Here is a 13,311-nt window from a genome sequence, read left to right as displayed (position 1 = left end):
TGACGTCTGCGTTTTTTTGCCAGCGCGACCAAAATGCGACCACAAACAATGATCACATGCGTACCGTGACAAAACTCGCAATCTTTGCTATACTAGGGATTTTGCGATGACAAATTTGCCGAAAATTTGTGGAAAGCGCGCGGTGCGCCCACGCGAAAGTCGGTAAAACTCGCGAAATTAAAGACAGTTTGGCGACCGCTGGTAGATGTCGTTTCGACCAATCAGAACAGCAGCTTGAATTTTGGCAAATTTACAGTTATTTAAACAGTGGCTAATCAAAACATTCATCTTATCATTGACCTACATTATAAATTAAAGTGAAATTAACAAATTTATTTTAATAATACAAATATTAATCCGTTTTTATTTTTAAACTATCAAAATATGTAATGTTGAATGGTATGCAACCATATATACACAAAATTTAAAAAATTCTGATCATATAGGCAACTAACAAAGCATCTCACATAATAAAAAAGCGCAGTAAACAAAACTGCGATGTTTACATGGTTTTCAATCGTCATAAACTCGTAAAATACGCGAATAAAACCGCTGTTAATGCATAAAATATGCTACTGTGTTAAAATTTAGTCGTGCCAACAATTCCATAGCGTCAAAAATGAGCGGAGCGGTCTACAGCGGAGGTAATAACTAATTGTAACCTAAAACATCAAAAATCATTAAGAAAAATTAAATTTAAAGCAAAATTAAACAAGTAAAAACAATAACAGTTATTAACATCTATTCACAAATAGTGTTGCATTGTTTTAATAAACAAAAATTGTTGTTTAGATGACATTGGAGCAATTGTCATGGACATTGGCAGCAATACCATTCGAGTAGGCTATGCAGGTGAAGAATTTCCCAGGCATGACATTCCAACACAATATGCCTACTACCAAGATGAAAATACAACAAAATATAACTTTGGAACACTTGGTTTACATGCTCCTCATGCTGGTATATTAATTTCATTCATATATGTTATGTAAAACTAATATTTTAAATGTTTTTTAGGTGCTGAAATTTCAACTTGCTTGAAAGATGGAATGGTTGATAACTGGGAGATTTTTGAGCTAATGATGAACTACATCTTCAATTCACGTCTTCATACTAATCCAGAGAATCATCCAATTATTCTTTCTGAGCCAGCTGTGAGTTCAAATTGAATAGTTTGTTAAAAAATGGAAAAAGTGGCTTTAATTATTATTTTGTTGTGATATTTTATTTTTGTTATTAGTAGAGTTTTGTTTGTAATATTTGACTGATTATTTATTGTTTTGAAAGCAAAAATTTGGCAAAAATTAAAGAAAAACTCATTTTTTGAAAGTAAATTACGAAAATTGAACAAAAATTTTATAAAACCATTACTAAATCATTGTTAATAATTATTAATTATCAAAAATTATTCTGTTTTTGAGTGTGATCTTAAAATATGGATCTTTGGCAACCATCTGCCAAAAAATCATCAAAAACTAATTGAAATTAAAAAAATGGCGGCAATTTAAAGATCACATATCAATTTTACACACATTTTCCTTACTTTCTTAATGTTAAATTAACTTTAAACCGAATACTAATAGCTACTTACACCAAATCTTCCCTTTTTGCCTCTAGTGGATCATCCAAACGAAACGTGAGCAAATGGTCGAACTCTTCTTCGAGAAATACAACGTCCCAGCTGTATACCTCGCAAAAACCCCTCTTCTAGTCGGCGTAGCCAACAACCGACCAACATGTCTCGTCGTCGACGCAGGTTTAACTCACACAACAGCCGTCCCACTTCATGACGGCATCCTCATGGCTCAAGCAATTGTAAAATCTCCTGCTGGTTCAGATTTCACTCTAGAACAATCCCGAAAGATGCTGAGCGATAAACACGTTGATCTTGTACCGTATTATCGCGTCTCATCAAAGGAAATCGTAAAACCTGATGAGCCTGCTGTGTGGAAAGAGAGATATTATAAAGCAACAGCTTCATGGCATAATTATATGGTGAAAGAGCTCCTGCAGGATTTTCAGTCTACGGTGCTGCAGGTAGCAGATGCGCCGTATGATGAAGAAGTGGTGAAGAGTATTCCGGCCGTGCATTATGAGTTCCCGAATGGGTTTCATCGGGATTTCGGTGTGGAGCGGTTTAAAGTGGTTGAACCGCTGTTTAATCTTGCGTCGAGGCCTTCTGCGGGCATTCAGCCGTCGTTGGATGTTAGCTCGTTGGTTACGACGAGTGTTGGGATGTGTGATGTTGATACACGTCCAGTAAGTATTAAATTAATACTTATTTTTTGAAATTTTGACTTTTTTAAAAGTTTTTGAGGTTAAATTTGAAACTTTTAAGGAGTCTACAGCTTAAAGAATGATATTCTTTGTTTATTTACCAAATTTCGTTAAAATTGGTTGATAAATGATAAAGTTACAACAAAAAATACCTTGTGTGAGTTGTTTTGAGTTTCAAAATGGCCGCCATGTCTAATTGTGCCTTCTAGTTCAGTATATGGTCAATATTTTATCAATATTTATCAAAAATTGTAAAATACAACTGTTTTGTTACTTTAACCTCCAAAATTTTATGATTTTACACTTTATTAATGCAAGTTGCCTTTATATACAGGCAAAATACTTAGATATAGTTTTGTTATTAATATTTTTACCTTTTTTGCAGTTGATGTATGCAAATGTAGTCGTCACAGGTGGAAACTCGAACATCCAGGGTTTCACCGACCGCCTAACACGTGACTTGCAATCTAAAGTTCCGCCCGTGAGTAGAAACCCTCAAAATGGCTGCCTGATACACCAGAAATTACGTTTTTCTTTCAGTAACACAATTTCTAACCTAATCACATTTCTATATATTATTTATGTCTCCTCTTGCGTTGTTTTCTTTTCAGTTAGACCTCCAAGCTTTGCACTGCGCAGAATCCACTTATCAAATGAATGTGTATGTGTATGTGTCATATGCTGTTCTAGAGTATGCGCTTGAAGGTGATCTCACAAAATGGCAGCATCGATAGACGCTTCTCGCCGTGGCTTGGCGGCGCCATCTTGGCTTCGCTGGGTAACTTCCAGTCGTTCTGGATCTCACGCCAGGAATACGACGAGACAGGCAAAGCCATCGTACAGAATCGATGTTAAAACCAAGCAATTTTGACGCAAACTTATGCTAAATGTGAAAGTTTTGGGTTATGTTTAACCTGCAATTTGATTGTAACCTGAGTTCCTCTTGCAAACGTTGATTTCGAACGTTCTCGACTGTATCATGTGCCAAAGATACGAATTTCTTTGACGAGTTTCATTTCGCAAAGATTTTTGGCCTATTTTATTAAGGATTTCATAATAAAATCTTTCAATGTGTAAAACTGTCTTTCATTATGCATTCATGCATGGAATAAATATTTAAAAACATGTTTATTAAATATTTCACCGTAAAAATGTAAATGTCTAAAAATATTTCTAAACTCTAAAGTAAAACAAGTACGAATAGCCAAAAACACAGTTTGTACAAAATACGTGAGCACTTCTAACCTCAATTACCTTCTAATATCGCTCGGGCCTGTCTGTTTTACAGATGGCGTCGTGCGCCAACATGGCGAAGACACCAGCGAGCGTGATTCCGATGGAATCGGCAAAACTCGTCACACCCATCGAGAATTGTTTCTCTTCTTCGGGTACTTCCGATGATATTTTATAAAAAGTATTCACATACGCAGCACCGCCAAGCACACCTTCCCACAGCACCAATGCCAGCACAATATAGAAACTCGGGAAGATGTAAAATATCGCGTCGGCGCTGAAGATGAACACATTGGCAAGTTGGAACACAGACATCAACCAGATGTGTTTCACGTGGAAGAGATTCACCGACGAACGCGAGAGGAACACTCCGATTTGATAATCGACTTGCAGCCACACATACTGCTCACTGTAGTCAAGGAACGTGTCAGCATATTGTAGCAATTCATACTAAAATAAGGTATGCAACCAAATATACACAAAATTTAGTTTAAAATATTACCGCTAGAGTTATATGTTGAATTTTATGTGGTTTTAAGTAGTTTTAAACTTACAAGACCCTGATTAATGAAGTATTCAAACAAATAAACCAATCCGAGTGGAATCATGTACTTCATCAACCCTGGAACTTTTCCGATTTTCGTCCGGAGCGCTTGCAGCGGTTGTTCTGCATCTCGTTGTTCAACTTCTCGCTGCTGCAACACGGCTGGCTGCTCGTCGGGGCGCATCAATATTAACCAGAATCTGAAAGAATCATCGGCGTGTTTGTTTGCGTTCCTCACAGGCGGCGGAAACGAGGAGATGGGATTCGGGTGTGCACTTGTCGCATGCATTCGTAATGCGGATGCCGGATGAAAATTTAACACTTACGCCACGGCCATTACGGCCGGCACAATTAGCATGATCAGCAGGGCATTGCGGGGGCCTAAATTTTTCAGCAAGGCGTAGGAGAGCGCACCGAACACGCCAGCGCCGCCTGTTCCCGAGGACCATGTCGACACGACATTCCTGTAACACGTGGAGTAATTTAGTAAGTGTTGTGGTAGTATAATAGTTTAATTGAGGTTATGTACTTGTCATAGAATGAGGAGTATTGTAGGAGTGTTACTTCGCCGAGGCCGGAGCATAATGATGTGGAGATGACGCCGAGGATTGACATCCATTGGCTTGTGCTGAAGGCTACTATCAGGAAACCGCCAGCTGATAAGAGAACGCATAGAACCAGTCGTACACTGGAAAAAAAGTTAAATTGGTTAATGTTTTATGAAAAACGCATGAAATTTAGTGTTTTTTTGACTGGTTATTTAATTTTGTTTACAGATAATGATAAATATCGTAGTTATTGTTGCGCAGAGTGAATTTTAATAAGAATAGAGTTTATTATTTAACGCCAATAACAATCCAGTGTTGCTTGATATTGCATAGAACAGAACTACCCTTGACAACGTAACGAACTTAACTAACTACTGAATAACACACAAGGTGGCTAGAAAGCCCCTAAGTCACTTGGGGTGAACCCCCCCGGGGCCCAACGCCACTTGTGAAAGAGCGCAAAACTCAACAGTTATTAATTAAAAAAGTCACGTGATACGTTTTTTCAAAGGTTTTCGACTAGTTTTTGAGGTTAATCTAAAGAAAATGATGTTGAATATCCATTTTATTACAAAATTATGTTGAAAAACGCATAAATTATGTTTTACTGCGTTAAGTTAGCTTAAAAATAGGGTTATGCTTGATTTAACAGTCTCAAAACAGTAATCAATGACATTTTGCATATTTTTTCTTGTTGCGATAGCAAATTACTTAATGTTTTATTGATTAAGTAGTTGTTTAATATAATTAATGAAGCAATTAATTACAGCATTGTTTTCAACATTCCATATTTCACATAAAAAAACAGTAATAAATATAACAGTAATAATAAAACAGTAATAATGGACGTTTTATGGATGAATTTTAGTGATAAGCATAGTTTGCACAGTGATTTACACGTTTTACCGACATTAACTTACGTAACTGTATTTTTGTCTAGACTTTACTAGGTATTGTGTGTTCATATTCGCGTTGTATTTTATATTTCAATTAAATCGTTTTGTTTGGCATCACGAGGTAATTTTATATTTCAATAAAATCATAACAACACGAATAAAAACTCGTGTTATGTAGGTACCTACGTCATAGAAATTATTATCTTTGAGTGACAGGTGAAACAGCAATTAATGATGTATACTGAATTACCTAAATAGATTTAACTGTGTTATAACAATTAAGCGGTTTTACTGATTATATAATAGAAGTAAACAAGAGATATATTAGTGTTTGCGTTGATAGAGTGACTATTTCTTTAAAAAAGCACTTGTAACACTTGGAAAACAGTTTGTTTTTGCTTTTTTTGTCAAAACATTTTTAAAATATTAAAATCAAAAAGATGGAAGAGATTGAAGAAGAAAAAATGTTTTTTTAAAAACATTTTCCAATGCTGCGCATTTAATATTTCCGCAGTTATTCCAGTTTTATTTCAAGCAGGCTTATGCATTTTATTCCAAAACTATTAAACGTTCTAAAAATAGTTGTGCAACTCTATATTGGAGCAATATATCGATGTTCCAAATTTAATTTAAAATTGAATATTTGTACGCATCTGCCGACGCTGAAGCGCATCAATATCATTTCTCAATTGTCTAAATTAAAATTGAAAGTTTTATTCACCATTTCGTCAAATAATATGTCCATTAAGCAAGAAGTTAATTAATTATGCCTTTTTTAAATTAAAATCATTGCGTGCTAAACTAATCCCTACTAATATTATAAATGCGATAGTCCTGATGTTTGTTACACTTTCACGCAAAAACTACATAACCGATTATCATGAAAATTTGTACACATATTCTTAGTGGTCCCCGAATGGTTATAGGCTACTTTTTATTTAATAAAAAAATTATTTTTTTAATAAAATAAAGAAATTGTTTAGCCAATAATACCTCTGCATCTGGCTATTTGACTACTTTAACGCCATCTAGCATTCCAGCAATGAAGCTCAAACCTAAGTACTATAGTACCATCACACTGTATTATCACACTGTATTACCGACAGCTACGTCAACATCAAATCCAATTGACTACACTATGGAGACTGTACACTATACTTCCATAGACTATACTTTCAGCCATTTTAAACTTCCCGCCATTCTACTTTATTGTTACTTCTTCTGTGACTACAGACGCGTACGGAAGCAACTTCATTATTTTAGATATTCGCGAGGGAACCCGCGGGTTAACGCTAGTATTTAATATTTACGCAAAAATATTATTTAATTCCCGTTATACTAAATCTCAACAAAATCCAACTTGTTATTAATGTAAATCCTCTGACGTAAAACACAAAAAACTCTTATAATTTATACACTCATCAATCATGCAATAAGAAAGTGGGCGACGATTGACAGCCAGCCAGTCAGTTGATATACAAACACAAACTTTAATCATATACATTTAAATCCCGCTTATTTCCATACAATAATATCTCCTCTCTGCTACTCAACTATTTATCTCTATCTTAAAACATTACTCGTACATTAATCATGAAATCAGGTCGTTATATCTCGCTAGATTCGCGATATTCGCGATAGAGTCGCGAATATTTGTTGTTTTGTATTTTCGGCGCACCTGATGACTTTTTAATGATGTGCGCGGTTTTTTTTCTCTTCTCTTCGCGTTGCTTTGCTATTTTCGATTGGCGGGTTGAAGCGAGCGAATTAAAATTCCGGCGATTCTAGCACCGAAAAGCCGACCGTTTTGAAATGGGTCCTTGACTACGGCGCGCGCGTTAATAATTGACGTGATTGCGATTGTAGCGAAACATCCGGCCAACAAGGCAAGTCACCGGAACTGAATTTGCGAATCTATATCATTCTAAATCACAAAATTTCAAAGTTTTTAGAAGAAAACGCCAGGAGAAAAAAAAAATACTTGTTATCTAAACATACATTTGAAAATACTGTTTGCTACAGAATAAAATAGCGTTAAAAACAAGTAATTTCATGTAAACATTAGACGGTGATTCATTTTTCGGAAAATTCTGTCTGGGCGTGTAAATATTTAACTTTTAATGTTAAATTCATTATTTTCCACTCTAAATATGAAATTTAAGTATAAATTTAATAAATATTTACTTTAATATTTGTTTAAGACCTTGTCTATGTCAATTCCATCAATAAAAGTAGCAATTTTAATTAAATCAAATGAAAAATGCTAATAATTCACTATAGCGCCATCTAGGATTGTATTATATAGCTATAACTATGATTGAATCCCCATACCAACTTTCATCCCTTATTTAACACCATTTAAGGCAAAATTTTCAATATTTTAATAATTATTCTACTATTCTAAACCACAACAAATCCAACAAATCATAAATCATCAAAATCTATCCAACAGTTCTTGAGTTATAGACGCTGTAACGAACTTTTAAATATTTTTCTTACTTTAACCTAACTTTCATACTACTCTCACAAAAAACATCATAAATTCACTAATATTTACTATTTACATAATAAAATTATTCACTTACTGCACATAAAATGGAAGAAACGGCGCCGTGAACTTAATAATCAAACTGGGAATAATATCAGCCAAGAGAATAGCACCCGTCGAAAACTCATTACAATTCCTATCCGAAGCAGACGTGCCATTCCCTCTTAACATCCGCGACAACGAATCAGTATTATCCTGCAACCCAACACACACCAATCACTATATAACCACAAAACACTTTTTAGAAAACATTTTTTTAAAATATGTATTAAACTAACATCACCGCCTTCTTCTTCTTTCAGAATATCATGCGCAGCGCTGAGCATCACCACATAACCATAATTATTACACAAGCCAAGAATCCAAAAAGCCACCAAATTCCTCCATCTCTTCGGTGGGTCTTTCTCAACACCTCCTGGTATAGAAGTATCTTTCACAGCCACTGTATCCAACGTGGATGGATCATTTGTTGGTATCATCACGTATTCTATTCAAAATATAAAAATACGGTTTTTATTAATGTGGGAAATGAACACTGGGGGCGCTGGCGAAGAGTTTAATTCGAATCAGCGAATGAATAATATTTCACTATTTGAGTTTTCACTTTTGGAATCACTACACGTATTGTGCACACGAGTGTTTTCGCGTGTGTTGTGCGATGCGAGATTATGAGATTAGAATCGGATTCAATCCCCGTCGCGTTGAGGCAAATATTCCTACTACGGCTATTTTTATGAGCGTACGCGACGCACAGTAACACACAGTTACCAAGTACCTACTTTGTCGTCTGTACTCCACTTGGAATAATAAATGTATTATTTTATTCGGCAAGATTGCGAGTTATTATCGACAGGCGTGGGTTTAAGTGCAGCGTGCACGCTGATTACGCTTGGGGAACATGTGCGAACGTGCGCGGGGCGCATGCGCATCACGCACGTGATTGCAGCCATAATGCAAACACCTTCAAAACAGTCGTTTACACAATTATTTAAACATCAATTGCACCAAGGTTGGATTACATGCGATTTGTACTGTAATTTTTAAGGTGTTGGTTGATGTAGTTTAGGTGTTTTGAATGTGTAATACGTCTCTGTGTATGCTGAGTATGTGATTTTTTTGTTAAAGGTGGTTTTCAAGGTTGATGCGTTCATTGACAGTAATTAAACGGTTATGTTGAGGAATAACTATGTACTATTATTACGCAGACGACATTTAAACATGTTAAAGATGTTAAATATGTACAGAGAGTGATTATAAGAAGATGATAATGGAAAATTATTGCATAAAGTCGTGTTGGAGTTGTTTATTAGATTTGGGTTAGTTCCAACGTTGGAAAAAACTTTCTATTGTATTTTTTTGTGTTTTGTGTTTAGTTTATTTATATTATTGTTGTTTTATTTATTATTTGCGTTTTTTTGTTTGGTAAGAGTTTTACTATAGGCAACCAGTTGCACACATACACAACCTGCATTGCACAATGACTAAACATAGAAATTGAATGTAACATTTACTTTTCTAGAAGTTTCTTGAATTTATTGGCAAGTTGCATTAAATTGTTACATCAAAACACTTTGTGAAGCATTTATACTAGTTAAAGATGCTTATTTTGCTGTAGAAGTGTTAAATTCAAGTAAGTTTTGTAAAAAATTTACGAATGTCATTCAAATAACCTTAAAATTGTCATGTCAAGTAAGTAAACACTAATTTTTACACATTTTTACTTACTTATGCTTTGTTTTATTGTATAAAACATTCATTTTATACTATTTTATTAATCTCTACAACGTATTATACTAATATAACCTCAAAATTAAACATAAACCAAAATAACTCTGTGATTATATGTTTGACAGATGCAGCAGTTGTGTGTGTATCACTATAGGCAACCCACATCACGCTTTACGCTCCACAACCACTATAAAAACAACGCAGTTATTTTCCAACGCATAAAATTCATCTTTACCTGCATCAAACGCGCTACATTTCGACCGCCGTCGTTGTTTCATTGTCTTCAGATAATAATCCATTGTATCACCCAGTTTGTCTTTAATTTTAACTTAATTCACGCACTAATCTAACCTTAAATATTTATTTTAAAGTTAAAAAACACTACAAAAATCATGTAATATTGACTGCACTTCGTAAAAACCACGTTGAAACTATTATTATTCTGTTTATCGACTCAGCGTAGGCTGAGTTAAAAGTGATAAGAACAAAAAGCAATATTTGGCATTTGGTGTTTATTGTGCAACGCACACCTGTTCGCAAAAGATGATAACACATAAATGCAAATGAATAATAATCAATACAGACGTTTATGTTAATTTATTTATTTATTATGTTAACATTCTTCAACAAAAACTGAGTCAAGTTAATATCTTATTCAAAAAATAAAATGTTTTAAACCTTTGACCCTTCGTAAAATAATTCGTCGGCATTTCTGTTGATTATTTTCACGGTCACACGTGTCTATAATTCCAGTGCTAATAATAAGCACGTTTGGTTGCCTGCCTTAAACGCCAGAATATAATAACAGTGATTTCAACTCTCAACAGTTTTTGTGTTTTGTGTGCATTGCTATGAATGCGTTCGCGAAGGGTGAGACAGCAGAGTATGGGGAGAGTGTGGGTCGTGACTGGCCTGTGTGCGCGCGCACACACACCGCTGTAGTGCATCAATTAACCGCCGTCGACGCGCCGTTTGACAGCCGACACGTTTTGCTTTTAACCCGCCCGCCTCCTCCTTCATAAATAAATCCGCGCGCCCGGTTCATGCATATTCACCGGGCGCTAATGAAAGTTTCACCGCGCGCGCACACCCCCACCATCGCGTCATTGATGCAGTTTGCGATCTCTATCAGCGCGCTCGTCACGTCCACTGACAGCCGACTGACATCTTGACACTGCTACATTCGCCGACTGCAGCCGAATGCACTGTGTGAGGTTAGGTTTATAAATGCATCAATTTCAATTAGCAGAGAGCGAGAGAGCGGTGGACAGACGTCGACCCGGCTGGCATATTATATCGTTTTCCATTTGCGATTTACTCGATTTGCTGCATTATCGTAAATTACGCGCAGTCACTCTCACACTCGGCGGTTGGTATATATGCAACCCAATGTACATGTGACTGAATGTGTGGAAATGGAAACATCACAAGTGCATCACAACTGCATCGCAAATTAATGAATATTCAGCGTGGATTTGCGTTTAAAAAGTTCAAATGCTTTCATTTTAATTAATTAATAAATTAATACGGATTATTTTTAGGTTATATTTACCCGCACGGATGTCATTTTGTTTGACACCATTGGTGGCCATCTTTTTCGTATATAAAACACTATAGTGACGCACAGTGTGCTCTTGAAGTGGTAGAAGTGGACTGAAGCAGAATGTTGATCACGACCACGACATTCACGACACAGTTTTGTTGAATAAACTGAATGCAAATGCAAATTGCAATGTTGCAGCTTGCAGAATGCGTGCACGTTGGAAAATAACATGTAAAACAAAGCGTGAGACGTAGTTAATGAATTGTGAGTATTTACTTTGATAAAATAACAGGTACGTAGGTAATTAATTTCGTTTTTATTGAGTATAAATATCAATAAAAATAAAATAAAAGTTAAAATATTAATTTATGGATGTTTTATATATTTTTGGCGCATGTAATTAAAATTCCCGAAAGTTTATTATGCTATTATTAAAAAGATAAAAAGTGATTAATAATAATTAATTAAATGCTTTGGGTTTTTTATTCGTGAAAAAAAATGAAATTTAATATTTTTTTATCGAAAAAAAGTTAAAATTGTTCATTTCTTTAAAAATGAAAGGAAATTAAAGATAAAAAATTGTTTTTAGTTGTTGTGGTGGGAGTAGATCTCAATGACGATAACAAAATATACATAATATTACTTTTATGTGTTAATTAAAGCAAACATGATATAATTAGATATAATTGATTCTAAGTGCTAAGTTGTTGAGATGTTGGCGTTTGCTGCGTTATAACTCAGCTAATTAACATCGCAGAATGTTAATTAAAACATGACTAGATGGCAAATTTATATTTAATTGAAATATGTTGAAATGTGTATTAAATTAGAATAGCTTTGGGATTTTTTCAGGTTTTTCCAAATATTTCACATAGTAACACCAGTGAAACGTATTGTGCTATTAATTATCAAATATCTTCGAAACTATTTTGGATAGAAATGTGATTTAAATTAAAAATGATAGATAATATCATGGAGAATAAGATATGATTTGAAAAAAGTAATAAAATTGTATTATTTGGTGTTTTTTGGTAAAAGAAAAAAAAAATGCGTGAATTTTCCGTTTTTTTGTGTCAAAATTTGCAAGTTTTTGAAGCGTGATAACTCAGCTAATTATTATTATACCAAATGAATAAAAACATCATGTAAAAGAGAATTTAAAGAAGAATAAGATGAATTAAACAAAATTTTCTTAAAATTTTTAGTTTTCTAGTTATTGAGAGTTAAATAAAACATTTTTGTGTAATTCTTTAAACTTTTAAGATGCAAAAATCTTCCAAACTTAAATTGTCTCTAATTTTTAAACTAAATTTGATAGAAAAGCCATTTTTGTTTATACATGTAGATATTAACAAGTATTATAAGATGCAATATGGTTAAAATTAATTGCACTTTTTAAATTGTCTGTATCTCAAGTAATAAAAATCATAGAAACTTGATTAAAACATAATTAAATAGATAATTTAATGTAGCTTAAACAACCAAAAATTGAATTGCAAATGTTCATCCGTTTTTGAATTATAACTCCAAAACAAAAAAAAGGAAAAAAAATTAAAACGTTAATTCATTCATCTTGATAATTTCAATATTTTTATACTAAATATTATCATTTGTATGTTCCTAAAAAATTCCCCAACTTTTGTTCCAAATTCCCCGCACCGAGAGCATTCAACGAGCCGTTAGAACAGCATCCCGCGTGTGCACACATCCCTTGAGAGATGCCCGCCGCCGTTGGCAAATGTTGGCAGCCAAGCTGCTCGCAGCATCCGAAAAGGGTGCATCCGAGGGTGAGGCGCGCAAAGTCTCAGATTCCATTATGCCTCGCATGGCACTCGCACACCGCATCTACCCCCTTTGCGCGGCGAGGTGCACAATAGACCCATCCCCAAAAAACGCGCCGCGCCGGATTGAGATCCATTCGATCCGGTTCCTTTTTTTCCTCGATTCGCGAGCACACCTTTGCTTCGGGCAGCGGGAATCAGTTGAGAGTTGCG

General features: G+C 34.7%; 2 protein-coding genes and 1 long non-coding RNA gene across 8 annotated transcripts; 2 read left to right on the top strand and 1 right to left on the bottom strand.

Moving 5' to 3' along the window:
• The first annotated feature begins 90 nt into the window (after window positions 1–90).
• On the top strand, window positions 91–3,356 carry LOC135797352 (actin-like protein 6B). Of its 3 annotated transcripts, none has more exons than XM_065309655.1 (6): window positions 91–644; window positions 793–960; window positions 1,018–1,154; window positions 1,618–2,259; window positions 2,663–2,758; window positions 2,968–3,356. In XM_065309655.1, exons 1-6 carry the CDS (start codon window positions 620–622, stop codon window positions 3,130–3,132), a joined length of 1,233 nt encoding a protein of 410 aa, XP_065165727.1. In that variant the 5' UTR covers window positions 91–619; the 3' UTR covers window positions 3,133–3,356. The 3 variants fall into 3 exon arrangements, with proteins under 3 accessions (XP_065165727.1, XP_065165728.1, XP_065165726.1); XM_065309656.1 differs by having other exon boundaries at window positions 2,889–3,356; XM_065309654.1 differs by having other exon boundaries at window positions 2,663–3,110.
• A 32-nt stretch (window positions 3,357–3,388) lies between these two features.
• On the bottom strand, window positions 3,389–11,478 carry Cln3 (CLN3 lysosomal/endosomal transmembrane protein, battenin). Of its 4 annotated transcripts, none has more exons than XM_065309651.1 (7): window positions 11,327–11,478; window positions 8,325–8,533; window positions 8,084–8,241; window positions 4,584–4,742; window positions 4,381–4,518; window positions 4,065–4,254; window positions 3,389–3,960 (listed from the first exon to the last, which is right to left on the bottom strand). In XM_065309651.1, the coding sequence occupies exons 1-7, from the start codon at window positions 11,364–11,366 to the stop codon at window positions 3,535–3,537; spliced, it is 1,320 nt and encodes a 439-aa protein (XP_065165723.1). In that variant the 5' UTR covers window positions 11,367–11,478; the 3' UTR covers window positions 3,389–3,534. The 4 variants fall into 4 exon arrangements, with proteins under 4 accessions (XP_065165723.1, XP_065165722.1, XP_065165724.1 ...); XM_065309650.1 differs by lacking the exon at window positions 11,327–11,478 and adding an exon at window positions 10,010–10,150; XM_065309652.1 differs by lacking the exon at window positions 11,327–11,478 and adding an exon at window positions 8,826–8,954.
• LOC135797356 (uncharacterized) lies at window positions 9,347–11,451 on the top strand. The gene is made up of 3 exons (XR_010549519.1): window positions 9,347–9,735; window positions 9,900–11,262; window positions 11,316–11,451. It is a non-coding gene; the product is annotated as an uncharacterized lncRNA (long non-coding RNA).
• Window positions 11,479–13,311: the final 1,833 nt, after the last annotated feature.

This window comes from Atheta coriaria, unplaced genomic scaffold, assembly GCF_025399875.1.
Source record: "Atheta coriaria isolate IRGN ID8LTWV9N9 unplaced genomic scaffold, Caltech_Dcor_3.1 hic_scaffold_8_pilon, whole genome shotgun sequence".
Classification (NCBI taxonomy): domain Eukaryota; kingdom Metazoa; phylum Arthropoda; class Insecta; order Coleoptera; family Staphylinidae; genus Dalotia; species Dalotia coriaria.
Note: the sequence above shows the minus strand (reverse complement) of the source record. Positions and strands in the feature narration are given on the sequence as shown.